The following is a 26,974-nucleotide window of genomic DNA, read 5'->3' on the forward strand; positions in this document are numbered from 1 at the left end:
ATTTGGGTTTTTTTAATAGTGTAAAGCTATGATGCCGTGTGGAATGTAGTGATATATAAATAAAGTAAATAAATAAAAAGTAAATAAATACAAATGTCACTCAGAAAGGTGTTCCAACCTGCTAAATCATGGTTGACCCGAAACTGTTCAGCAGAACTTGTAGAATGCAGTGATCTTTTCCAGACATTAAATAAAATAGCTGTCAGGGTTCCAAGTAACTCCTCCAATGAAAGAAGACTTCGAGGCTTGAAGTTCCTCAAAGTTCCATTTTATTAGAGATGTCATATTGGCACATCTGGGAAAACCCGAATCTGAAAGCTTCCAGGTTTTCCCCACCCAAAGGAAAGTCCAAGTCCCTGCCCAGCACCAACAAGTTCATCACATGGTCCAATCAAAGCACCGTCCCAACTGGAGATGGCTCCCAGCCACACCCCTCCAGTTGCAGGGCAAGATGTCGTTGGCTCTCTGAGAAAGAAATTTATTATGACTATATATCACCCGTGCTCCATACAATCCCCCCTCCCAGTTTCCCACAGCAGTAAATGTGGCAGGCCTGAAGATCCAATGCAAAAGATGGCTTCCATCTTGACAATAGTTTTTTCTATATCATGCACAGCTCTAATATCCATATTTTTCTTCTCAACAAAGAAACCCCATATTAATTCATTAATTTATTGTGTTATAATCCAGATAATATTATTTCTAATGTTTTACTTTAAACCTTGATATTTCCTTTTTCTTTGCTGACACACATTTTCAATGAGATGTATTATACAGCCCTAACCCCTTTTTTCCTAATTTCTCATTTCCAGGTTAAATAAATGTATTCTCTGCAACAGCAGATTGGTCACAACACAGTTTATGTGTATATTTATTGGTATTAGGAGCAACCACAATGTCAATTCCTTGAAGTATTTTTTGTGTGTGTGCAACAGTGAGTTGTCTGACCATTGAAGATACAGATTCTTTCTATGAACTTCTTCCCTATTTCTCTGAATGTGGGGTTCTTTCCACAAGAAAGCTGACTAATTTTACCACATTCCTGAAGTCTCTAAATTTTCTGCCTCTGTCACTTTTACAGGTCAGCTATTTTGGCCTCAAATGAACAGATTTTATCTTCTTTGTCATCACTTTGCAATTCCACAAAGGCACATTCAGAACTTTGTTATATATGAAAGATATTTTACAAATGGTCATAACCCACTATGAAGGGGACATGTTTTCACCTTTGCATTCAGTTTCATTATGACTGTCACTGTAGTAGCTTCAGGAGAAACTTCTGCTTTTTCTCCCTCTGAAATACTGAATTATTCCTTCATTTACTTCTTTTTTGCTTGTTCTTTTCTGCTTTTTGCCAAGAATATTCATGGACATGTCTATTTAATCAGTGTTTGTTTATTTAATTTCAGGGACCTTTATTTCATATCAGTTAATATTGGGTAGACCAATGGATAACTTCACTTGCTTCAGTAGACATCTGTGGTGCAGCAAGCAGTTTTTTAAAACAATTGGAAAACAAATTACCATTGTTGATTGGCATAGCCATAGCCATCTCTGTCTTGGAGTGGAATTCTATAATAGATATGTGTTTTCATTATCAGCCTTTTACCAGCACATAGTAAGGTTGCTCATCCCAGGTACAGGTGGCATTATAAAAGCAGGTTTTCATGGAGATAGATGCTGTGAGCAGTGTTTTCAACTCTCATGAGCTACTATTTTTCTATTTCTGGACTGTCCATCTTGTTACTGACTGCTAAATTTGCCTTCCAAATGAGGAAATCACCAAACTATTTCAGTTTCCGTTAGTCTGATTATTACATCAATTTTCATGTATATAGAGCTACCTTTGACATTAACATGGCTATTACTACTTTGCTATCATTTATTTCAGTGCCACTATAGGCTTTGGAGCATATTAGGCAGGCAATTCCCTAGATACCAATCAAGTGTTATGCATTAGTTAATGGAATGTAGATATTCGAAATTAAGCAGACAAATTCCTTGTGTCTAAAATCGATTGATGAATTGTGTACCATCAAGTTGGTATTGACTCTTAGAGACCACATAGATAGATTTTCTCTCTTCCTAAACTTCATGTCTTCCAACCGTGCACTCATTGCAACTGAAACTTAGTCCATCAGCCTTGTTGCTGGTAATCCTCCTTTTCATTCTGCTTCTACCTTTCCCAGTATTACAGCCTTCTCCAAAGAGCTAGTCTTTAGATAATGTGTCCAAAGTAAGATAATTTAAGCCTAGTCATTTATGCCTTGAGGGAGAATTTTGGGTTAATTTGTTTGATGATCCATTCATTTTGACTCTGTACACTATTCTGGAATCCAAGGCTGTTGTAGAATATATGTGGAACAGCCTTGACATTTATTTGAGGATATACAAATATTTTATTTTCAATAATATTTATTTATTTATGTGTTTGTTTGTTTGTTTTGTTCAGTCAATCAATCAATCACTCAATTAATTTCTATAGCTGCCCATCTTAATCAATGGCTCCAAGCAGCTTAACATTCAAAAAGAAAAAAAAATTACAATTAAAAATACTAAAAACATTTTAAAACAATGAAAATGATAAAAAATACTAAAAATATCCAGATCAAATATATATCAGAACAAGATACTTGACCAGTTAGCAATACAGATAGGAAACAGGACATTAACGCATTCATAACACATATGATTAAATATTTTGTTTGTTCTTTAGACACATTTTTGAGGTGTGAGTATGTGTGGGTGTGTATGTGTTTATTAGTCCAAGAAAGCCTGGTTAAATGTATGGAAACAAAAGCAAATAGCTTTTGTCATAGCAGATTTAATATACCAAGAATGTAGTGCCACATTGTTAAGCATGACGGTGATGGGGAATGGGGATAAGAGAAATGTGTGTTTTGTAACAAATATAGGGAGGCATGTTTATCTGAAACGTTAAGAGTGCATAAGACTATTAAATCCAGAATCTCAGATTAGTTACAGTGGCTGCAGCACTCCTTGTGGAAGAGGAAATTCTATATGATCATGATCATTTCCTGCCATATAGCAGACCACAGCCTTTTTTCTTTTCAGATTTTTATTTGTAAATAGTATTTATAATGCATTCCTCAATAATCTGCTGTCTCACACGTATGTTTATCCATGATACATGCTTTAATTCTTTCTCTAATGAATACAGTGCACATAACTTTACTAACTAGATTTCCTTAATCTTTTTAAAGTAAAATTTATGATATAATTATATAAAAGTGATGATACAACATTGTACATTTGTACACAGTTTTAGATTTCTGTCCAATTACTATAGAAACCCAAACAACAATTAGTTTCATATAAAATTTTTTATATAAAATGAATTATGTTTTGGGGGCATCTTGTTATATTATAAACCCTATACTCTAAACCAAGAAATCACTTATATTATTAGTTTTAGTTATATATATATATTATATATTAGATCTTCACCCAGATCTATGATGAGAGAGAATCACTTCATTGCTCTTACCATATTTTGTCTTTATGTTTTATTGCAATTCATTTAATTGTTGTAAACTGCCCAGAGTTATTGAGAGTGGGAAAGTATACAAATTTAATACATTATTATTATTATTATTATTATTATTATTATTATTATTATTATTATTATTATTATTATTATTTAATCTTTAGTGAGATTCACAGCCTTTGAGGCTGGTTAATAGCTTAGCAGCTCGAGTCCTAACCAAGGACCTAGGAACTCTTAAGGTATCGTCGGAGGATGTAAGCTGTTCCGAGTAAGGTAGCTTTTTGTAGAGTCAAAATGTTCCAGTCCAGTAAATTTAGAATTTCTAAATAGCAGGGTAGCCCTTTGGGTATTGCCTATTATTATTATTATTATTATTATTATTATTATTATTATTATTATTATTATTATTATCATTATCATTATCATTAAACATGAAACTCCGTCAACTGAACATTTAAAAATGTATCATAAATACCATTGACTGGTGCTAATGGTTGATACAGGTTGCTGCCAGCATCCTAGGTTTGTTTGTTTGTTTGTTTGTTTGTTTGTTTATTATTTGCAAAATAATATGCAGTAGTATATTTTTCTTGTTTCATCAATTTTGCATTCTTCTACATAGACACATTAATTTATCATTTAAAGAGATCACAAAGGGTAACTGATTCATTCATTATACTGCCTTTCGAAATAAAAAATGTATCATATTCAGGTGATATTAAATTCAAAGATCCCTGAGTCCTCTGTTAAGGTTTTCACTTAATTTGTTCATTCTTTTAATGAAAAAAGTTTGCCTATTATTCAATATAGAAGAACTGGAGAGCTAATTTGTTTTATTGGTTAAGGCACAAGCTAGAAGCCAGAAACCTTTGAGTTCTAGTCCCTCTTTAGGCATGAAAGCTAGCTGGGTGACTTTGAGCCAGCCACTTTCTCTCAGCCCAACTCACCTCACAGGGTTGTTGTTGTAGGGGAAATGGGAGGATGAAGGAGTATTGCATGTGTTCACCACCTTGAATAATTTATAAAATAATAAAGGTGGGATATAAATAAGCAAGCAAGCATTGTTTAACTGCAGCAAGCAAGTCTCATTAAAAAACATCAACATTTTTGTAAGGCAAAAATGTGAATTTGACTTTAATCCAATGTACTGATTTGCTTACAAAATATTTCTACTATTTGGTGCGGTCTACAGAATATTCATTTGGAACAGTCTGTTTTCTTTTGTATTTGTGGCATATTTCATTGAAAGATATTGCCTCATTCCATGTGTAGGTTTTATGGGGGCAAACTCTCCTAAGAAAATTAATTACAGGTAAGTGGTGTCATTTTGTGAATAGAGATGGAATATTACAATACTAAATGCTCTGTGCTTTTCAAACCTTTCTCAAATCTCAGAAAACGTTTGCATCTGGGAATGAGCAAAGGTTCTGACCAGTTCTTATTATGCTGTAAGCACATCATCATCCCTTAACTGATCTGCTTTTCCTTGAATCTGGGAGTCAGAAATCCCTTTTTCTCTTCTGTTTTTCTGCTGCAGAAATTCCCAACATTCCCATTTTGTGGGCTCCAGAGAGGGGTAAGCAATATCTTCAATCCCAGCCAATGATTTCTAATCCAGTTCATTGCTAGTATTTTTGTTTGTTTTATTTTGGCATCATTTATCAAAAACAATTTTAGATGCGTACTCATTTTTAAAATTTCCTTGTGGAGTCTCATGTTCTTAATTTTGTTTATTGGAGGATCCCCAGATCTCCATCAGGCATTAAGGCTTAGCCTCATCTCCATTTGTGTTCTGTATTCTTGTGAATTTTCATATAGCTATGTTGCCTTATATTATTTATTAGAACAAGAGCATCCAAATTCTGGGGTTCTTTTACTTACAGTAATCTTAGTTACCAGAATAATAGTGTATTAACAGCCCCAATAGCTACTCAAGAGCTTTGTTTTTCTTCCTTGGCAGCTGCTTTTTCTAATCATACATGGGCATGGCCCTATTCAGTCTTTGCTTTTAAAAAAATGATATGGCTCTCATTGCTTTCTTTCTGCTTTGCCTACTTGCTGGCTACCTGGCATTGCAATGCACTGTTTGCTGCTTGATTGCCTGGAATTGGTCTTCTTTACCTTTGATTGTAGTATTTACTTAACGTATTGCCCATGAGTTCTGGCTGCCACTTGTATGTGACTATTGATGGATACTCCCAGTTATCTCTTGTCAAACCTTTCCCCTCTTTTCACTGTTTCCAATGATATTATGCATCTGCTGACTTCATTGAATTGCTGTCCTGAAGATTTGTGCATCTGCTAATTGATCCTGCTCTGTCAATTTGCTATGTCTGCCTTTTTTTCTTGCCTTGTATGTTTGACCACTAGCTTATGTTGATCACATGATACCCTTCGAATTTGACTGCACATTAGTACTGCCATTTCTATGCAATCCCAATCATTTGCTGATTGTGTGCTCTTTCTTGTTTATATACTGCTTACTCTTCCATCAAAAAATTAAAAATGTGAAGAAGAGAAAAATGTTTTGATCTGGCTCCAGTTTACCCTTATTCGGTACCATATGCTTGGATTTTTAGAATGTATCTTTATTTATTTTTTAATCAGAATATTACTCTTACAAAGTTTAGATTAGATCTCCTACTGTATAGCTTTTTCTTTGCTAAATTTACTGATAAGAGTATCTATAAGGATTTGCAGCAGGGAGATTTGATGTTTAGAAACAGTACAAAGTGGGGATGCTTTCCACTGGGCTATATAAAAAAAGGATAAGGAATGTTTCTTGACTACATTTGCTTTAGTATTTGTGTAATGTGTTGTCATGTCCAGTTTATACCAGTTCTGTTCTTGGATTAACGTGAGTGACATAGATGAACAGGTCCTAATTATTGTTCTAGTTAACAAAGTGTATAGTCTACAAAAAGTCAGAAATAAGCTATAGAAAAATAGCCCAGAAATGCTAAAATACATTTAGAGAAAAGCTAGAAAGGGCTCTCAATGGAATAGCTGATATAATTCCATCATATATCATCTATTTTTTTCTTAGGGATATTATTTCATTTGATATACTTTTTTTTAAAGAGAATTGTAAGGAAAACTTTTTACTAAATACTCAATTTTATTGAAGAAAAAATCTAGAAGGCATTAGCTATTCAAAAGATAGTAACATACTCTTTAAAATATCTTCTGGCAACTTTCCATGCAGTATTCCAAGAAGATGCAAGGACCTTCTGAGAAAGAACCCCAACTTCAAAGTAGGTCTTTCTCCTTAGTCTCAATGTTAAGATTTCACACAATTAAAATTGCCTGGGAATTTTTCTCGTAATCTTCTATTATAATCTCTGACTTGACATAAATTTCCATTCTCACATTGTCATTCAACTAATAGAGAATCTTGTTTCCTGAACCATGTATTGATGGCATCATATTAAATAAAGTATATTTAAATTGCTGGTAGCAGTGACTTCCAATATAACAAGACAATTATTGTACATCTGGTTTTGCTTTTTTCTGATATTAATACTTTGAAATGGACACAGATTCCATGTAGTAAAACTGAGAAACACTCTTGAAGAATTCTAATTCTGTTCTAGTTTCTTAGAAATCTTATATTTGCTGCAGCATTTTTTCTAAATTAAGTCACAAATATAAAAATTCTTGCTTTTAATTCAAAGCTTTCCTGACAGCTTTCATTATGTTAGAATTAGAATTCAGGTAGTCTGCATCGTAGAATTTTCTATATTCTATCATTTGAAAATGTATATGTGTTCTGAAGGAGCAGGTATTTTTTAACAAATATTCCTAGTTACTAGAATGATCTTCCAACTCAGATATTAAATAAAACACACATTCTTGTGTTTTGATGTAGCATTTCTTGCATAGTTTTTCTATTTGCAACTTCTTTTATAGTTTGAATAGTTTTTTTGTCTTGTTGTTCGTGATTTTCAATTCTTAATAAAATTCTGTTCTTGACTTTTCTATTTGAAAAACACTTCATTTTGCCTTTTGACTTGTGTATGACATTTCAACTGTGTTTTAAATCTGTTGCTCAAATGGATAAATCTAAATTATAATTCTTCATCTGAAATCTTTTAGCATCACTTTCAAGGAAGTTTCTCTATTATACTTGTAACATTTTAATTTTGGGAGGAGGGAGGTTGGCAGTACTCTAATTAATTTCTTCCTAGTAAAACTAAAACAAGAATACTGAGTTACCTGCAACATTTTTCTCTTACCATTAAAGCAGAATTTTTATTTTTTATACGCACCCTCATCCCACCTCACCTCAATTTAAGAACTGCAAAATTAAGGATTCAATATATTAATTTCTTCTGGAGTCTTACCATTTTAGTTGAGATTTTTAAATTGAAATCTTTGAAATACAAATTAAAAATCCCCCAGTGGAGAATCCCCTTATCTTTGGCTTTGCCATTCAGTTTAGCTAAATGTCTAAGAATCACACAAGACCGCATTTGCAAAGATTTTTAATTACATCTAGAAAATTAATTTGTATGTTTGAAACTGAGTTTTATACTCTTGTGAGGAATTGGTATATTACTGGATCACTATATAATAGGCAAATTGATTTTACCAATACAGAAATTACAAACTTAATACTTCAGATTACTTTATATTACCGTCAGAATTCCATATTATTTATGTGTACAGTTTGTAATTTTTCCTCAGTGTGTTTTTGTACATATAAATGATGTGATAGGGCAGTCATGTAATTCCTATAATTTTTAAATTTGTTCATTTGTTTTATATGGCTGCCATCTCAAACAAGTGATTCTTGGTGGTGAACAACCATAAAATTTATTCAAACCAAATTACAAGCACAATACAAAAGAAAATGAAATATAGATAGCAGCTGAGAAAATTATAACACATGTATGTTAACAAGATCAAGAGTAATGGATGGGATTGGTTTTAAACTTTATGTGATGTTCTTTTTAGAATGTATTGTTATTTCTATGGTGTTAATGCTGTTAATTGTCAGTTACATTTTTACTATTTCATGTAAACCACTTTTTCTTAGGAGCATAGTAGAATACAAATCCTAATAAATAAGCAAATAAATAGTAGAATCACTGAAGATTTATAATAGCTTTTGTAAATTAGAAAAATACACATAAAAATAATTGTACATCAAATTTAATTAGACTGTTTTTCCTCTTTAACTAGGTACAACTAATTTTGCCAAGCCATGACTTCCAGTCACTATCAGTTTGTTCCCTGCAAATCTCATGGTACCAGTGGCATGTTAATTGGTGTAGTCTTTGCTCCTGCTATGTTAAATTTTGTACGGTGCATGTTTCAGCCAAGGTTTGATGCAAAACTTACTTGAAGTTCCTCTTCTTAATCATTTGATATATGTATTGCCTTAAGTTAACCTAATCTATTGATAATGCTATTATCAGTGCTATTTTGCTTCTAGAGCCTTTCAGTGTTAGTTGCTCTCATTTCTTGCATCTTCCTGAAGCACAGATGACCAGATGCGAAGCTTTTATATTTTTATTAAGCCTTTGCATTATAACCCTGCCATTTAAAGGATGAGAAGTAATGAGGAAAGAATATTGTTTCAAGATTCATTTGAAAGTTAAAATATCAATAATTGAGATTATATTAAAAATCCAGTCTAAAGAGGGGGATATAATGTCAGTGACTACCCACTACACAGATACATGTAACCCATAAAATATTCTTTCCTGAATCCTATTGCATCGGTGGGCTATTGGCCAGCTGCCTTGTTTTGACTGGTCATTCCCTTTTCAGTAGGGAAATACTAATAGGTCGCCCACTTGGCAGCTGTGACTTTTATGAATAATATTTCACTAATAAAATCATTCAAAGTCTTGATTGGCATAAAGGAGTCACGGTATATAGTTGAGGCTGATGTCTGACTATGCTAATTGGGACACCTTTAGGCCTTTGGGTGCCAGTGCTATAGGCAGGATTTTCATTATGTCCCTTGCCATTTATGGACTAGATGTATACCCTTTCTGGCTGTTCTGGAGGACAAAGGGGGGGGGGCATGATCAACTGGATTCCCAAAATAATCACTGCATCATTGTGGGAGGGAGTATTTCATATAGACCTGAAAGAGGCTGTGCAATGCCCTCCTTAAAACACTCTTGGAACTGCTATATGAGATAACTATTACCTTGTCTCTAGGTTTCCCATTTTAGGAAGATTATTGGGAATATGTTAGGGACGCAACTTCTAAACTCCCTAGGAGACATTGGTTATTGAATGCTTTTTAGTCAAGATTTAGACTTACATGGGGGAATAGATTCCTTCTAATCCTTTTAGACCTCTCATCTGACTTTGATACATCTATCAAATATCTTTTTGGGATATCAGAGTTGGGGACACTACATTGCAGTTGTTTTTATCCTTCTTCAATTGATGGTTCCAGTTGGGGGTTGTAAGTGACAAAATGCCAAACCTCCTTTACTTTTAAACTTTTGTAAAAATCCACTGGGAGAGGTTGTATATTGGTTCAGAGTGTGGTATCTTCAGGATGTTGATGATACTCAACTGTATGTTACTTCTCCAGACCATTCCTGTTATGCAATGAAAGAGTTGTCCTGGTACCTACAGACAGTTGGGATCTAGATGAGAAGAGCCAGGTTAGGTTGAACCCAGGGAAGATGGAACTACTATTTATTTAGTGAGATTCTTAATCAATTTGCTGTTTTCTTTCAAAGGGGTAGCAGATAATTTTTGCTTAATCCCCAAAAAATTATTTTAGTTTACATTGGTGTAGTCCATTATTATTATTGTTGTTGCTGCTGCTGCTGTTGCTGCTGTTGTTGTTTATTAAATTTGTTTGCTGCTCATTTCATCACATGGAGTGGACCATAGTATAGTATAGTCATTTGCTAGATCCAATGATGAAAAAAGTAATTTCAGCTAGTACAACAAAAATAACCTCCAAACCCTATATTCAGTTCTAGGCACCCCTGCTTCAAACCTGAGCATTCCGTTGCAGATCCTTTTAGAAGCAGAGAGGATAAGACTCAGAAATCTAGTTTGTAAGATTTCTAAGGGGTATATGTTATAGTATAGCAAGTAAATAATCAACTATTCAATTTCATTTTTAATATGAAATAAGCAAATGATTGAAATCATTATTAAATTTATATTTATTAAATAAATAGCTAAATATTTAGTGTAGTAGTGTAGTATTCATATAGTGAATAATTAAAAATATAAAGAAACTGGTGAAATCAAACAGAAACCATTTTGTTTTCTTCAGCAAATCAAGACATTTGGTGAAACCATTTTCTGTTTAAATATCATTTATCGAAAAAGAATCCTTGCTAACCTACAGCACAAAGAGAATACTTTAAATCACGTAGAAAATCTATGATATGGTTTCCATACAAAAAATATGGAAAAAAGAAGATCAAACTAGGATATAAACCATGAAATAAATATCATTGGTGCTATATGAGAAAATATCCATATTAATTTATTTAAAATATTTATGTGGCTGCCGATATTGCATAACATAACACTGGATAGCTAACCAAAACAGAATCAAAATAAAGAAAAGCTTCACAGATTTAAAGCCATGGCAGACAAACAAGATGCCATAGACTCCTATAACAAATACCCATGTCCTGGCTCAACTCCTTTTCTAACCAATGCCTGGGTGAAGACCCATTGGAAAAACTGCTTAAGGAGATGAGAAACTCATTTAGATTTCACCTAGTTGGGAAAAAAACTATTAATGCTATGGCTTTTTTTTTTCTATTGCACACGTTTAAACAATGCAACAAAAAAAAATTAAAGCATCCATGATAGGAATAAAAACTAAATATCAATAAAATAGCAAGTCAAAAGATAAAACAACTGAAAATAAAAGCAGAGTTTGCCTAGTCCAGAGCTGTCAAACTCGTGGCCCATGGGCCAGCTGCATCACACGCTGGCACTGCCCATGCCCGGTTTAGCGAATGGGAAACAAGTCATGATACGTCACATGATGATGCCGTGATGACACGAGTTTGACACCCCTGGCCTAGTCGAATTCTCAACCTGTGGTCCGTGGACTCCTGGGGGAGGGCACGATATCATCATTGGGGTGTCCATGAAGGCTTGAAGAAATTTAAATCTTGAGTTTAGTCTTTCTTTGTCCAAGAAGGCAAAAAAACAACTTTCATATATATCTGTCTAGTTATATTAAAAATGACAGTGGAATGGAATGTGACCATAGGGAATGAGGGGAAGAGAGGCTGCCTAGGAAACAATCAGATAAGAGAAGCAGGAGTCCCCAGTAGCTTAACGGTCAGTGAAAGAAACTTAGGAAAACCCCACCCTATAACCTGACTGCAGTTGTGGTGCTTTGTAACTGAATCAAAATTATATTCGTAATTATAATAGTCTCAGCATCCTATAGTCACATTATTATCATTTGTGACTTTCAGTGCCGGTTTCCAGCAATCAAAGACAGTGGGGAAGCCAGGAGAAGGTTGCAAATGACAGTCTTGTGACAAGATTCACCTAACAACTGCAGCTTCCAAAACTGCTGTTGTAAGTTGGCACAGCTATGCTATAAACTGCTTCGCTTAGCAATGAAAGTCCCAGTGTCACAGTTAATTACTGTAATTAACTGTGGACTATCTATATAAACAAAAAGTGTACAAGCTACATATTCTTAAAATGTTAGTTCTGCTTTTAGGAATTATGCCTCATTTATCTTGGAATGACAGTTTTTCATTGGGATAGATTTTGATTAAAAGAGTATTAGTATTGGGGGTGCTAAAAGAATCATATTAAGAAATTGCACATTATATTATTTCAGTTGTTAAGGAATGGTTATCAGAAATGTGTGATCTATTTATTTGGAAAAGGCAATATTTTCTCCTAATCTAAGGATGTAGCAATATGTCTTACTATGGCAGAGACCTTTTGATGCTTTACAATAATATTTTGTATTTATTATATTATGCTGTATTTATGACTCTTAATAGGTATAATATATAAAGATTCCCCTCTTTTCTGTTTCTTTGTTGTGGGTTGGGTTTTTCTATTTTTTTTTCTTTTGATTTTGTTTTACATTTTTTAAAATTAAGAATTGTTTTGTTTAAGAATTATTTTGGTAACTGTGTGTGATAAAAATGTAAAATACATTGATTAGTAATTGCAAAAGAGGTATTAGAAATGTAGGATATACAGTAAACCCAGGACATTATAAATTGGTATTTAATAGATATCTAGATTATAGTTATAGATCTATAGTTTCACATATTTGTAAGGACAAAATATTGTAGAGCACGGGTGTCAAACTCGCAGCGCCATGTTGCCGTCATATGACATTTTGCAATATTTTTCCCATTTGCACAGCTGGGGTGGGCATGGCCTGCTGTGACGCATCCGACCATCGGGTTGCCAGTTTTACACCCCTGTTGTAGAGGCTAGATCTATGCATTAATTATGATGCTGTCTCTGTCAGCAAACTATTGCATTCTGCATTATTTCAATTTTTAGATCTCTTCTTTCCATATCCCATCTCTTATCTATAAATGTAATTATTTCAGTCCTGGTATCAGCAAAAATCCATTAAAGGTTACCAGAAATAACAAAATATCTATTCTAACCATTTTAATCTTTACTTTATTCAAATGATGTTGTTATAGCACATTGTAATTTTGAACAGTTAACTGAGCAAGCGTATGTATGTGGATACTATTTATTTTCTCAAGTCAGTGGTTGGTAATATTTGATACAGTTGAATAATATACAGTATTTGTAGTACTGTTGTTATCTATATAGGAATATAGCACATTGTAGTCAGGTGTCGTATTCCTACCGGTATTTCTGCAAGGTTGAAAACAGAACTGAAACTAAAATGCTGCATAATGTTAATACTTGATGACCATTTCTGACCAATCTCTGGTCAGTGGTTGAATGATCTTGGTAGAGGGGACCTAGACATCAAACCCTTGTCATGGACAGATCATTCGCTCCTTCACTTAGACTTTCCTACCGCTTTCCCCCGCCGCAGGGAGACGGAACCAACCAGATGGTTCCGTCCCAGGCGCCTGATGGATCCCGAAAGGTTCCTGACGGAGCTTGGGCCGTTTCCTGAGACTCTAACACACGACTCGACTGAAGAACTGGTGGCCGCCTGGGAAAGGGCGGCCGCTGGAGCTTTGGACCGCGTCGTGCCTTTGCGGCCTCTGACCCGATGCCGATCTCAATTAGCTCCTTGGTTCTCTGAGGAGCTGAGAGAGATGAAGCGTCGGAAAAGACGCCTAGAGAGCATTTGGAGGACTAGTCAATCCGATTCTGACCGGACACAGGTGAGGTCTTATATCAAGACCTACCTAGTGGCGATAAAAGCGGCAAAATCTAACCATTTTTCCACTCTTATTGCATCTGCAGAGAACCGCCCAGCTGCCCTGTTTAGGGTGACCCACTCCCTTCTTCGGGGGGGAGTACGGGAAGATCCCTTGCAGGGTCGTGCTGAGGATTTTGTGCAATTCCTGCATGATAAAGTCGCTCGGATTCGGGATGGCTTGAACTCCGATTGGATGAGTCCACGGGAGGAGACCGGGGCAGGTCTTGAGAATGTTATCTGGGAGGAGTTTGATCCTGTGACTCCCGAGGATGTGGACAGAGTTCTGGGTAAGATTAGTGCCGCCACGTGTTTATTGGACCCGTGCCCCTCCTGGTTGGTACTGGCCTCCCGGGAGGTTACACGAGGCTGGCTCCAGGGGATTATAGATGCTTCTCTGAGTGAGGGTGCCTTTCCTGCCGCCTTGAAAGAGGCGGTGGTGAGGCCCCTCCTCAAGAAGCCTTCCCTGGACCCGGCTGAATTAGCTAACTATCGTCCAGTCTCCAACCTTCGTTTTGTGGCGAAGGTTGTTGAGAGCGTGGTGGCACGACAACTTTCCCGACACCTGGATGAAGCTATCTATCTAGACCCGTACCAGTCGGGCTTCAGGCGGGGGTACAGCACAGAAACGGCATTGGTCGCGTTGGTGGATGATCTCTGGAGGGCTCGGGACAGGGGTTGCTCCTCTGTCCTAGTCCTATTAGATCTCTCAGCGGCTTTTGACACCATCGACCATGGTATCATGCTGCAGCGGTTGAGGGGGTTAGGAATAGGGGGCACCGTTTTGCGGTGGTTCTCCTCCTTCCTCTCCGACCGCTCGCAGTTTGTGTTGGCAGGGGGACAGAGGTCGACCTCGAGGCGTCTCACATGGGGGTGCCGCAAGGGTCAGTCCTCTCGCCCCTCCTGTTCAATATTTATGTGAAGCCGCTGGGTGAGATCATCCGTGGTTTTGGGGTGAAGTGCCATCTGTACGCTGATGATACTCAGCTGTACATCTCCACCCCAGACCACCCCAACGATGCCCTTGATGTGATGTCTCGCTGCCTGGAGGCCGTGCGGGTCTGGATGGGGAAGAACTTGCTCAGACTCAACCCCTCCAAGACCGAGTGGCTATGGCTTCCGGCGCCCCGATATAGTCAGCAAGTGCCATCGCTGACTATTGGGGGTGAATCTCTGCCCCCCACAGAGAGGGCCCGCAATCTAGGTGTCCTTCTGGATGCACGGCTGTCTTTAGAAGAGCATATGACGGCCGTGGCCAGGGGGGCCTTTTATCAGGTTCGCCTGATTCACCAGTTGCAGCCCTTTCTGGATCGGGACGCCCTACGCACGGTCACTCATGCCCTTGTTACTTCCCGGTTGGACTATTGTAATGCTCTCTACATGGGGCTCCCCTTGAAGAGCACTCGGAGGCTCCAACTGGTCCAGAATGCTGCCGCGCGGGTGGTTATGGGCACATGTGACACCCCTCCTGCGCGAGCTGCACTGGCTCCCAGTGGTCTTCCGGGTGCGATTCAAGGTGTTAGTTACCACCTTTAAAGCACTCCATGGCATAGGACCCGGGTACCTCCGAGACCGTCTCCTGCCACCAATAGCCTCCCACCGACCAGTCCGTTCCCACAGGGAGGGTCTCCTCAGGGTGCCGTCAACCAAGTTATGTCGACTGGCGGCGCCCAGGGGGAGGGCCTTCTCTGTGGGAGCCCCATCCCTGTGGAACGAACTGCCCCCGGAAATTCGTAAGATCTCCGACCTCCGGGCGTTTCGCTGCGCACTGAAGACCCTATTATTCCGCCAGGCCGGACTAACAACACAATAGCTTTTAAATTGGGATATTTAAATTTATTGGGGTTTTAAATCTGAGCCACTTTATTTAATTATTTTAAATTTTATATTGTTGTTTTGTTTGTGTTTTTAAACAGGCTGTGCACCGCCCTGAGTCCTTCGGGAGAGGGGCGGTATAGAAATAAAATTATTATTATTATTATTATTATTATTATTATTTATCTGTTCCCTGCCCATATTCATGTTCAGTTAAGAACAGCTGAAGAATATTCAGGTTTCATTTTTGTGTCAATAGTTCATTATAATTAATTGGTATTTTAAGAAAAATACTTTATTATCCATTAATCTAAGGCAGGGGTGTCAAACTCAAGGCCCGCAGAAGTGCTTAGATCTGGCCCGCAGGGCCAGCCTGGAAACAGCAAAGGACAGGCCCCTGGTGCCTCTGCCAGTGAAAATGGAGCTTGGAGGGCCGTATGCGTGCCCCCACACCTCATTTTCACTGGCAGAGGACTATCCAAACAAACTAAAAACAAAACAGAAGGAGAAATGTTTCCCCTTCTGCATTTGAGCATGCATTAAGGGAAAGGAAAGGAGAAAGGGAAGGAGGAAAGGAAAAGAAAAAGAAGGGAAGATGGGAAGCGAGCAAGGAAAGAAAGAGGAGAAAGAAGAAGAAAGGAGAATGAAGAAGGCAGGAAAAAGAAGAGAAGGAGAATGAAGAAGGCAGGAAAAAGAAGAGAAGGATCGAAGGAAGGAAGGAAGGAAGGAAGGAAGGAAGGAAGAAGGAAGAAGGAAGAAGGAAGAAGGTAGGTTATAATGAGAGTGAATGAGAGTCTCAGGAAAGTCCTGCCTTAGCACTTGGCCACCACAGGTGCCCCAAAATGGGTGATGAGCTGGCCACGTCCACTATGGCCACGCTCACCCCAGCCATACTCACCTGGCCCTCCAAGATCAAATACAACCCTGATGCGGCCCTCAGTGAAATCGAGTTTGACATCCCTGGTCTAAGGGATAGATCCATTTTTTTCAGATCACTGAACTGAAAAGATGTCCATTAATTCTGAGACATTTTTTTTAAATGGAATTAAACAATATAAGGAATTCTTCAAACCAGTTTCCACTGGTTTCTTGAAAAGTGCACAAGCAGGGCCTAATCTTGCATTCCTTTGCACCTGGTTTTCAGAGACATATATTAGATTTAATTTTGTTAGTATCTTTGTTTTCAATAAAGTATTTTGAAAGAAAATTGGCATACTCTAAGGCAAAGCACAATTTTCTAACACAGACCTTGTACAACATGTAGATGGTAAAGGGACATACTGATAAATTAAAAATAATCACAGCCGCAAAGGAGTACCTGGCATGCCAATCAGTTCTTAGTTAGCCTTCTGTAAATGGGTATTTTGTGATTAGTGACTGTATGTCCACAATATCAATCATTTGGTAAATAGACAAATATCCCATGGCAGTCACGTACCTAGTGTGTCACAATGTGTTTTTCAAATTACTAATGTCATTATCCCAAAAAGGGTTCTCTGAGTACTCATAACAAACAAAAACTGATTTCCTTTCTCTCAGCTCCTTGCTGCATTTCTCTCTCAGTGTCTGAGAGTTTTCTGAATTGTTGATTGTGAAAAATTAGTACAACCCATTGAATTTAACTTTTTCAACATATTTTAATAAACATAAATTTTGATCTTTATCTCAACAATGTTAATAGATAAAAGGGATGTTATATAATGCACCCTGTAGCACAGCTGTCCCCAGATGTCCAGGAACGCCAACATCTAGCAGTGTCCTTGTTGATCCAGGCAATAGCTGATCTAGTATAGGTTTCTGTAAATTACATTTCACTTATTGTTTATGGGAGAGATACTGTTCATCTGGCTCCTTTATGAACCCTGACAAACATGGTTGAACCATAGCTGTCATCCTCCTCAGGGTATGTAGACTTCACAACCACATCAAGGTAATGCCTTACTGGGATTGTGAGTAATTTACTTTAGATTCAGTCTAAAACTTGATAATTCAAGTCTTAACCAAGGATCTAGAATTATTCAGCTAGCATCTAAGAATATAAACAGTTTGAAACAGGATGGAGTTGGTTGGTTTTTTTTTGTAAAATTAGGGAGTTTAGGTCTGATAAATTCAATATATCCATATTACAAGGAAGTCTTAGGTATTGCTCTGAGGGCTCCAATCATGATCGGATTTCTTTTCTCCATAAGCATTCAGATTTGATCCTACAATCAAATCTACAATCAATCCTACAATCCTCAATCCTACAATCATTGGATTTAGCAACATCAGTGTACCAGACTCTCTTCTTTTCAATAACTGTTATTATTATTCAGACCTCACTTACCTAAATCTTACTTAACTAGGCTTATGGAACTATGTAGACCTAGAAGAATTTAAATAACTGGTATGCCCCAGGACCCTTTCTAATCCCTAAAAGTCTTTGTTTCATGTATCATTCCGATGGCATTTACTGTATTTTATTTTATTTCTGGCTCTTAATCATTTGGTTCCTTCTTATCTATTTCTGGAAACATCATTTGACAAGTGACTGGCTTTTGTCCTTTCTGTATAGCTGTTCAGCTGATTTTTAAGTTATAGCCACAACTATCAGTTTCGGCCTAGTGTTATACATTCCATTCATATTTTCATGCTAAAAAATATACAAGTACTATTTGAGGCATCTGTGGAAATTCTCAGTCATCCAGGTCATAGTTGCCCCAAAGGTACTTTTTCAAGAGGCAATTGGACTTTCTTGTTTTTCTTTGAAGACATTTCACTTCTTATCCAAAAAGTTTCTTCAGCTCTGAGTGAGTGGTGGGGAATGGAAGGATTATTACTCCTTGCAGACAGCTGGTCATTTGCATTCTTTTAGGGAGTCATTGAGGCCATCTGGAGGTTTATCTGTGTCATCAGGTTCACCCAAATAGCACAAATGGGTGTGGAGCATTCTTGGAACTGTTGAAAGGATTGTGTTATAGACTGGATAGATGATGTCGTATCCCTCCACCTCTGTTGAGAGAGAACTGCTCAATATTGACTATTTGGGGTCTATAAATTTTCCTCAAAAAATAAGAGAGATAAGCAAAAAAGAGATAAACAAAAAATTCAAAAGGGGGGGGATTTAATTTGGAAAAGTAGGACAAAGGGAGAGATTTATCCTAATGCTGGACCCTAACCCCCATGGCTTCTTTAATTTGTAAAAAAAAAAAAAAAAAAAAAAAAACCATTTATAGTGGAGTGAATTTAGTTTGATCATTTATTTGTGGCAAATGAATTCTCATCTGAGTTTTGTAAACTTATTGTATCTAATATCCATTACTTTAAAATTCAATTTTTCTCATTAATTTTTTATTCTTCATATATAATTTTTATATATTATATAGGCATATTTTATTAAGTTAATAAAATTCAGTTATTGTTCCTAAAGTGGTTCATATATTTGCCAATAATAATTAATTAGATAATAATAATTAATTAGACCAAGCATTGTTGGTCTAGTTCATAGAATTCTGAAGTGGTATTCTTATATTTCCAAAGATGGAATAATGAAGAAACTTGCTGAAAAGAAAAAGAAAAAGAAGCAGAAAAAATGTTTCTGTTCTTTATTATAAAACAGAATCTAAATAATATGGTTTTCTCCACCTAGTGAATGCAGTAGTAGTAAAAGAAGAAAGGAGTGGGAAATATTGCCATGTGGGAAGAAAGTAGTTTAGGGTTGGAACCAGAATTACCCAGTTTAAAGGCTATTTATGTGCTACCAATATTGCATTCTCATTAAAACCTGCCTGAAGTTTAGGGGCATAAATGATGTGAAATTTAAGATATGGGACCACGGTGTACAGGATAATAGCTAAAAATGGGCCATGAGGCCCATATACTAAGTTTAGCTGTTTTGTCATCAACAAATGTTTTCAGTTAGTAATCTTATCCTTGGTTATGATTTGTGGTAGCTGGTACATTTTTCCATTAACTGAATTTCAGACTTTCTTTCCTTTATACATGCTCTAGAAAATCTGTTAGAAAAAGAGGGAAAATTAAGCTATACATTAGATCATCTGGTCCTGCACAAAAAAATAGGGTTTTTTTCTTTGTCCATCCAGTAATATTTGTAATGATCAATAGATGGTCATGAAAGCCAGGGCAAAGGAACCTGAATCTAGCAATAAGATTAACTTACTACAAATATAGATCTTCTACAGAGGAAGGGATTTGCTACTCTTCTTTTTTCTCCTGCCTAATCTTATGTAATTGTCTAATTTTATTTCTCCTCGCATTAGCTTATACTATAACAGCCAACCATCTATTTTGTATTGAGTTGTGCATTTGATTGAAAGTCAGGGATTCAACTTTAAGATTATAATTCTATACTTTGTTTAAATATCTTTTTTAAAATAAGAGCACAGTATAATTGAAAACTGGCTATCATTTTAATCTCAAAGATTGCCTCAGTATACAAATGCCTTCCAATTAGAAAGAGATCTATTATATCATTAATCAATAGAAAAGGACGGAAAATATAAATCTTCCATGAAAAGAAAATACTTATCTCTATTTTGAAGGATCATATGAGCCAATCCTTTCTAATAATTTTCTGAAATGTTCAGCATATTTGGATTTCCAGGAGAAATATAAAGGAACAGGAAAAAGTGTATGCAAATAATATTTAATATTTATAGATGCAAAACGGTTGTGGTCAGTGATTGAAAGATGCAGTTTTTGATACCGAACAAGTTTCAGACATTGTGGCAGAATGTGATATGGGCATAAGCTAATTTTAGTGAAATAAGTATATAATGATTGTATACCCAAATTGATTCACAATCAAATCCCATGTTACACTGATTTTAGGAAAGGGATGGTGAAATTTAATTCATCTTTATATTTTATTTTTGTAGTTTTCACTCAGTCTACTGTTTAATCTTTGATTACAGGCTACTAAAGAAGTAATAGAACGGGAGGCCCCAGGGATGGCCTTGGCAATGCTGATGGGATCACTTAATGTTACACCTCTGGGCATGCTCTCTAGGTAAGAATGCTAATAAAAATATGAAAAGTTTTTCTCTAGAAAACATAAGGTAGTGGAATGGCTGCAATAACAAAAGTAATTCATCACCCCTTCCTCCTTTTGATATCCAAATGGCTTCTTTTTATAGTTTTTATTTGCTTTACTTTTATTGTGGAGTATTTTAACAGATGGAGTTCAGAAAGAAAAGACATTGAATCTCTCTTGCAAAATTTTCATATAGTAACTGTCAGTGTTCCAAATTAGGCTCTCTTCCAGCGCTGACATAACAAGATGAAGCAGGAGCTTGATTTATTGCTGAGATGAACTTTTACCTAGTCTTGTGTGTGTACAGATAGGGTTTCCTGGGAGACGAGGAGGGGGGGCTACATTCCTGTGAAAAGAACGTGCCGGGATGTAGAGATGGATATGCATGTTCGCCAATGGGACATTGGGGTTGGAGAGCGGAAGAGGAGGGGGTTGGAAGGAGGGGCCAGTTTGGCTGCAATTAGAATCAAGAATGTCGGCTTATCTCTGTTCTTAATAAAAAATGATTCATTAGAGACTGCGCTTGAAAATGAAACTTATTTTAAGATAGAACCGAAACTTGACAGTAACAATGTGTACCAGTTATGTAGCGCTTTCAAACTATTTTGCATATTTTGCTTCAGTAGACCAAACAACAATATTTTAAAATAGATTGTGGATCCCATAGTGCAGCCACTGAGAGATAGTAACTTGCCTAAAGCCTACTTTTCAAATGGGGGAGCTATTCTAATCACCCAGTGAACTTCCATGGCTGAGGGAGATGAGAATGTGGGCATTCCTGCTGCCAGTCCAACCTTAACCACTACATCAAACTACCTCTTGTGTAGCAATTATTTTTTTCAGAATTCTTTTTCTCCCCAGTTAACACTGATTTCCTTGTTTTCACTATAAGGGTCTTATACTAGCAGATATTTAAAAGAAATCTTGCAAATCAGTAAACAAATATGCATAGTTCGCATAGAAAATACTTCTGAATTGTGAAGAATCTATATGAATCTCAGGTTTAAATGAGTCTGAACTAATTTGTATCATGTTAATATGATTAAGTAATGCACTTGACTGAACTTCAGTTATGACTGTAATGAAGTCAAAATAGTAGCACTTGTCTTGAAAGAAATTACATAAATATTTGACATTGATATAGTACAGAATTGCATCATGCATGAATATTTGATTGATGGAGAGGGAATGCAATATATAATTATGAGTTAACATAATGTTAATGTGAAGTATGTTCCAAACTACCATGTTAAATATGTTCCAAACTAGATAAGAATGTTGTAAAAGGATAGACAGAAACAAAATCCTTCCAGTGGAAATTACATATTATTTCTTTCACTAAGCACTTTTTTGTGGTTCTTTCACTAAGCACTTTTTTGTGTGTATTGAAACTTTATGGAAGAGCCAGTCTGATGTAGTAGTTAAGGTATCAGAATAGAAACTGGGAGTCTAGCGCTGCCTGAGTCTTTTCCACTAAATGTCTAGTTTACAAAAGTAGAAGAGAAACTTCTGTATGTGTTCTAGTCAGTCTCATGTATATAGAATTGATAAGTTGGTAAGTTGCAGTTCAAAACTTCATCCTTGACATTTTTTTTTTGTTGTTGTTGTTCTACAAGATCAGTAACAGACTGACTTAGTATTGAAAGTTCTGCTGATTATTTCCTTCATTCTATTATAATCGTAGATATTTATTATTTTCGGTTAGGATTGTTTGTTTTCCTATATAGTACACAAAAGGACAACAAAAGGGATGGCTGGTAGACGATAGGCATAGATCACATTGAAAAATGATCCAGCTGAATTAATTATTGCACTTGTGATTGATATTATTGTCATTATTTTAAAGACTGACTTGGGAGCTGGATTTGTTGTTGGCTCTAGTTCCTGTGTTTGTGTTTATATAATCTATAGGTGATGATGTATGGTAGGTTTTCTGTAAGCAGCACTAAATCCAAACATAAAGTTGTTTAAATGTTTAGGGTGGGCTGTAGTGATATACAAGGAGGGGAAAGGCTCTTCTTGGAATAACAGTAAATCAACTTTGCTATCCTTCTAGAAAGTAAATAGTATTTTCATAATATAACACTGACATGAAACAAATTTAATTAAGATTACATTTTATATGATTCTTGTCATACTGTCAGCCCTTCAAGTTACACCAAGTCAGAAAACAGACTCCACAAGAGTGCTAGAATTCTGCTTTAGTATGAAGATATGTACTAGGAATAGAGTTACAATTTAGCAATAAGTTATTCAAATGCAATGGTAGGAGAAAACTTAATGGTGACCTTTTCAACTGCTTAATATTATTAACCTTGAGATCCAGATGGTGCATAATCTGTTGGGTTCACAAATGTTATCAAAACCTGGCATTTTCAGCAGGCTTTGAAAGATGGAAAGTTGTGAGATGCTTCCTCTATTAATATGGAGTTTAATTAATGTAGAATGTTATTTATCTCTGGTATCGTACTTTGTATTAGTAAAATACAAAAAATATATATTTATTGCATTGTATTTGTAAAACATACAGTTATTTGTATTTTAGACTTGTAGTTTTTAGTATTATGTACACAAATAGATATGAAAGCTGTTCCGAATCAGTTCTGATAAGAGTGGCCTGAAAATCAGTTGATCATTCATATCCACTTTCAATCTTTTTCACTTGATGAGAGTTTTAGGGAAAATACCAATATTCAGGGATGAACAGCTAATATAAGCAGCTTTAACATCATTGAGCAACAGTAAGCCTTTTGAAATGAGCTTATTTAGCTGTTTCTAAAGCATTTAAATGGTTGCATATCTTAAATTCGGGGTGGCTAAAAATCCCAAAATAAAAGCAATATATGTCAACAATGAAACAAAACATTACAGCAAAGTATAAAACTATTTAAGTATCAAAGCTAAACGTTCCTATGCAGCCTACAATAAGTTTGTCATCTGACAGCAAAATGCCTCTAATCATCATAAATGCAAGCCAGTTGCCAAGTGCCTGAATTACAATCACATGACTCAGCGGTGAAATCCGGCCTGATCTATCCGGCTCGCGTGAATTGGTAGCACCGGCGGTGGGAGGCTTTGTCCACCCGCCGGGATGTTGTTATGTCCCGTTTTTGACCCTCTATGCTTGTGCAGAAGGCTCTGTGCATGCGCAGAAGAGGCGCGCATTCACATTCCCGAACCGGTAGCGAAGGTAAGTGCATTTCACCGCTGACATGACTGTAGGACTGCTGCAACAGTTGTAACTTTGAGGATGGGTCATAGGTTACTTTTTTCAGCACTGTCAGAAGTTAGAACTGTCATTAAAAGAATTGTCATAAATCCAGGACTACCTATATACATACATGTGAAAAGGCTAATATTTCATTGATTAGCTAAGTAAAACTCATTTGATTATGAAGGTTTTTTTAATCAATTCTATTTCTAAGAAAATTTATTTTCCACTGAATGATTGCTAAGACTTCACCTTTTTAAGATTGGTTAAAATTATGTTTTATTAAAAACAATTGTTAATTTCCTGTGACTTAGTACACATCTCTCTCCTCTCTTTTTCTCCCCCCCCCCCAAGACCTGTGTGTGGAATCAGAGGGAAAACTCTCATAATTAACCTTCCAGGTAGCAAGAAAGGATCACAGGTAAGCAATGTTTTTCATGAGGAACTAAAGATATTTTGATGGTTACAAAATTTACCTCCATAAGTAGTAAACATAATTTAATTTAGTATAATTAGCAGGAAAGATTAGCATTATTTTAATGAATACCTTTCATTCAGGAGGTCAAGGCACTCCTTCCATCTATTTTACCCCACTATAACTCTGTAAGATAGTTGAGATAAGAAAAAAACGACTGGCTCAAAAGTCAGGGAGGTTTCATTGCTGAGGATGAACTAGAACCTGAATTTCCCAATAGTAGTCCAGCACTTTATCCATATATCACACTGGATCTCATTTTTAGGATTAAAATCTGTAAAACCTTCAATATCCTACTTCCACTTATTAAGGTAAAAGTTTCCCTGTCCAGTTGTGTCTCACTCTAGGGCGCAGTACTCATCTCTGTTTTTTGGCCAAGGGAGCCAGCATTGTCCAAAGATATTTTCCATGGTCATGTAGCCAGCATGGCTATATGACAAAGGGGTTCAGAATGCTGTTCCCTTCCCACCAAAGTGGTACCTATTAATCTGCTCACATTTGCAAATTTTCAAACTGCTAGATGGGCAGGAACTAAGGCAGGGAATGGGAGCTCACTCTATTATGTGGTTCTTGGGTCTTCCACTCAGCTGTCAGCTTTCCAGCTGACAAACTCAGTATCTTTTCTTGCTGAACCATCGCTTCCATTTATTAAATGAAGGTATTTGCATTTGGAGGTTTTAAACTCTAATTAACATTTCACTTCTATTTTGAAATAATGTTAGCAAAGCATATATTTTAACATAATATGACATTCATTATTTAAAATGAAAGCACTGAATGCATTCAAACCTCCTTAAACCATAGCCATAATATATTAGTATCTTGTTCTTTTCATTCTTCTTCTTTTGTTGTGAAGTCAAAACTGGCAAACAATGATTTAGGTGATCTCTCCAAAACTGGATTACATACCAGGATTTTATTACAATTTTCACCCCTTGTTTAGAAAGATTACTCAAAGCATAGTTTGCCAGATCACATATCTCAGTAAATTGGTTTTACAAACATACATTAAATTGAGCACATAAGAATAGAATAGAGTATACAGTACATACATGATTCACTCATTAGCATCTTTGAATCTTCTATAGCCGCAGGGAACCTGGATACTTAGACTGAAGATAATAATGCTAATGTCTGGATTAACTTCATTGATATAAATGCCTGACAGCCAACATATCCATGTACAGTCTGCAACTTTATCTACTGGCTAGTAGATATGCTATGAAAAGTTCTTTACTATTTAACACTTCCAGATACAGTGTCATTCTACTGTATAGTGTGAAAGCTTATGGGGGGCTTTCAAACATAGCTATTTACTTTTTAAACATCAGCTCAGGTGACCTCCAGACAGAAGGGATCATTGTTCTATGTTTCTCTGGAATCATCTTAGACTTAGAACCAACTCAGCTACAAACTATAATTTGGACTATTAGAGAATATGACATCTGAATGCAATTCTTGCAATACAAATATTTTTTAGAATTAAAGAACTTGTAGAATAATTTTCTGCAATCTATCTTCTTCATACCTAAGTATTCTGGCAAACAAACAATAATAGCATGCTAGCCTCCCAACGCCCTCCCCCCCAATGTTATGCAGGGAGTTTCTAGTTAATTGATTACTTCCATCTGTCCAGAAATTTAAACACTGTAATTTTTTAAATAAGTATAACTATACCCTTAACATTGTTAATTGTTCAAAGAATTTCATCCTGACAATATATATGGATTCACTTAACTAGACAAATTTAAGAATACCAAAACAGAAAGTTGAACGTAAACAGTAAAATATGTCTCTGATCTAAAACTTGAATCTGCATAGATACTGATTTTTTAGTATTTAAATAGTGTCAAGAAAACTTTGTGTTTTCTATATAAACATTTGTCTGTCATGAAAGTCATTATAAATATTTCAAATAATACAAAATAGTAGGATTTTTGTTTTAAAAGCTGTATTTATAGGATTACAGTGCAACATACAGTTTCTAACTGAATGTAAATATTTTTATAATATGTTTAGAACACAAAAGTTAAAGTTTATTACCCATATCCAGGATATAATTGAGGGGGAAAAGTAGGATGATACAAAATGGACAAGACAATATCATGTATATAGGTGGGTCTAAATTATTTTGTTTGTTCTGAGGAAGTTGTAGCTATTTATACTCTATTTTATATAGATAAATAAATAAATAAATTCCGTTGCACTTATTGTGCTTCTCCTATTTTTCTTTAAGGGTGCACAACCTGCACAATTAGAGCTGTGAAACTAAGTGGAGTTAGAAAACCACAAAATTGTAAGCTCAGTACAGTGGATAATATTTACTTCATAGTTACAATTTACGCCAACAATTTTTCAGCTCTGTCAGTATGGCTAAGAAGATTTAGGCATTCTTAGATATAGTGAGTTAGCAAGCCAAAGTCAGATTTGAAGCAATATTACTCTTAGAAGCCCTAACAATTTGTTGTCAATATTTGGTGAACACTTTTTATTTTTATTTGCTAGTGTGTCTAAGTGAAATATATTAAAATGGTATATTTCTTTCAAACAAAACTTTCCTTGTAATGGGGTAAAGGTGTTCTAACATT

At 35.9% G+C, this 26,974-nt stretch overlaps 1 protein-coding gene across 13 annotated transcripts in view; it reads left to right on the top strand.

Annotated features, from left to right (window-relative positions):
- GPHN (gephyrin) overlaps window positions 1–26,974 on the top strand; it is a 242,592-nt gene that overhangs the window by 112,055 nt on the left and 103,563 nt on the right. For 6 of the 13 annotated variants that reach the window (XM_070937712.1, XM_070937721.1, XM_070937660.1 and 3 more), the window contains exons 5-7: window positions 5,046–5,084; window positions 20,582–20,676; window positions 24,266–24,332. In XM_070937712.1, coding sequence (XP_070793813.1) covers window positions 5,046–5,084; window positions 20,582–20,676; window positions 24,266–24,332 — 201 coding nt within the window. Of the gene's footprint in view, window positions 1–5,045; window positions 5,085–6,713; window positions 6,763–11,984; window positions 12,047–20,581; window positions 20,677–24,265; window positions 24,333–26,974 lie in introns of those variants that run through there. The other 7 variants (XM_070937730.1, XM_070937633.1, XM_070937669.1 and 4 more) reach the window with 3 other exon arrangements.

The sequence above is a fragment of the Pituophis catenifer genome, unplaced genomic scaffold, assembly GCF_029215685.1.
Source record: "Pituophis catenifer annectens isolate HBS135680 unplaced genomic scaffold, rPitCat1.0.hap2 SCAF_1, whole genome shotgun sequence".
NCBI lineage: Eukaryota > Metazoa > Chordata > Lepidosauria > Squamata > Colubridae > Pituophis > Pituophis catenifer.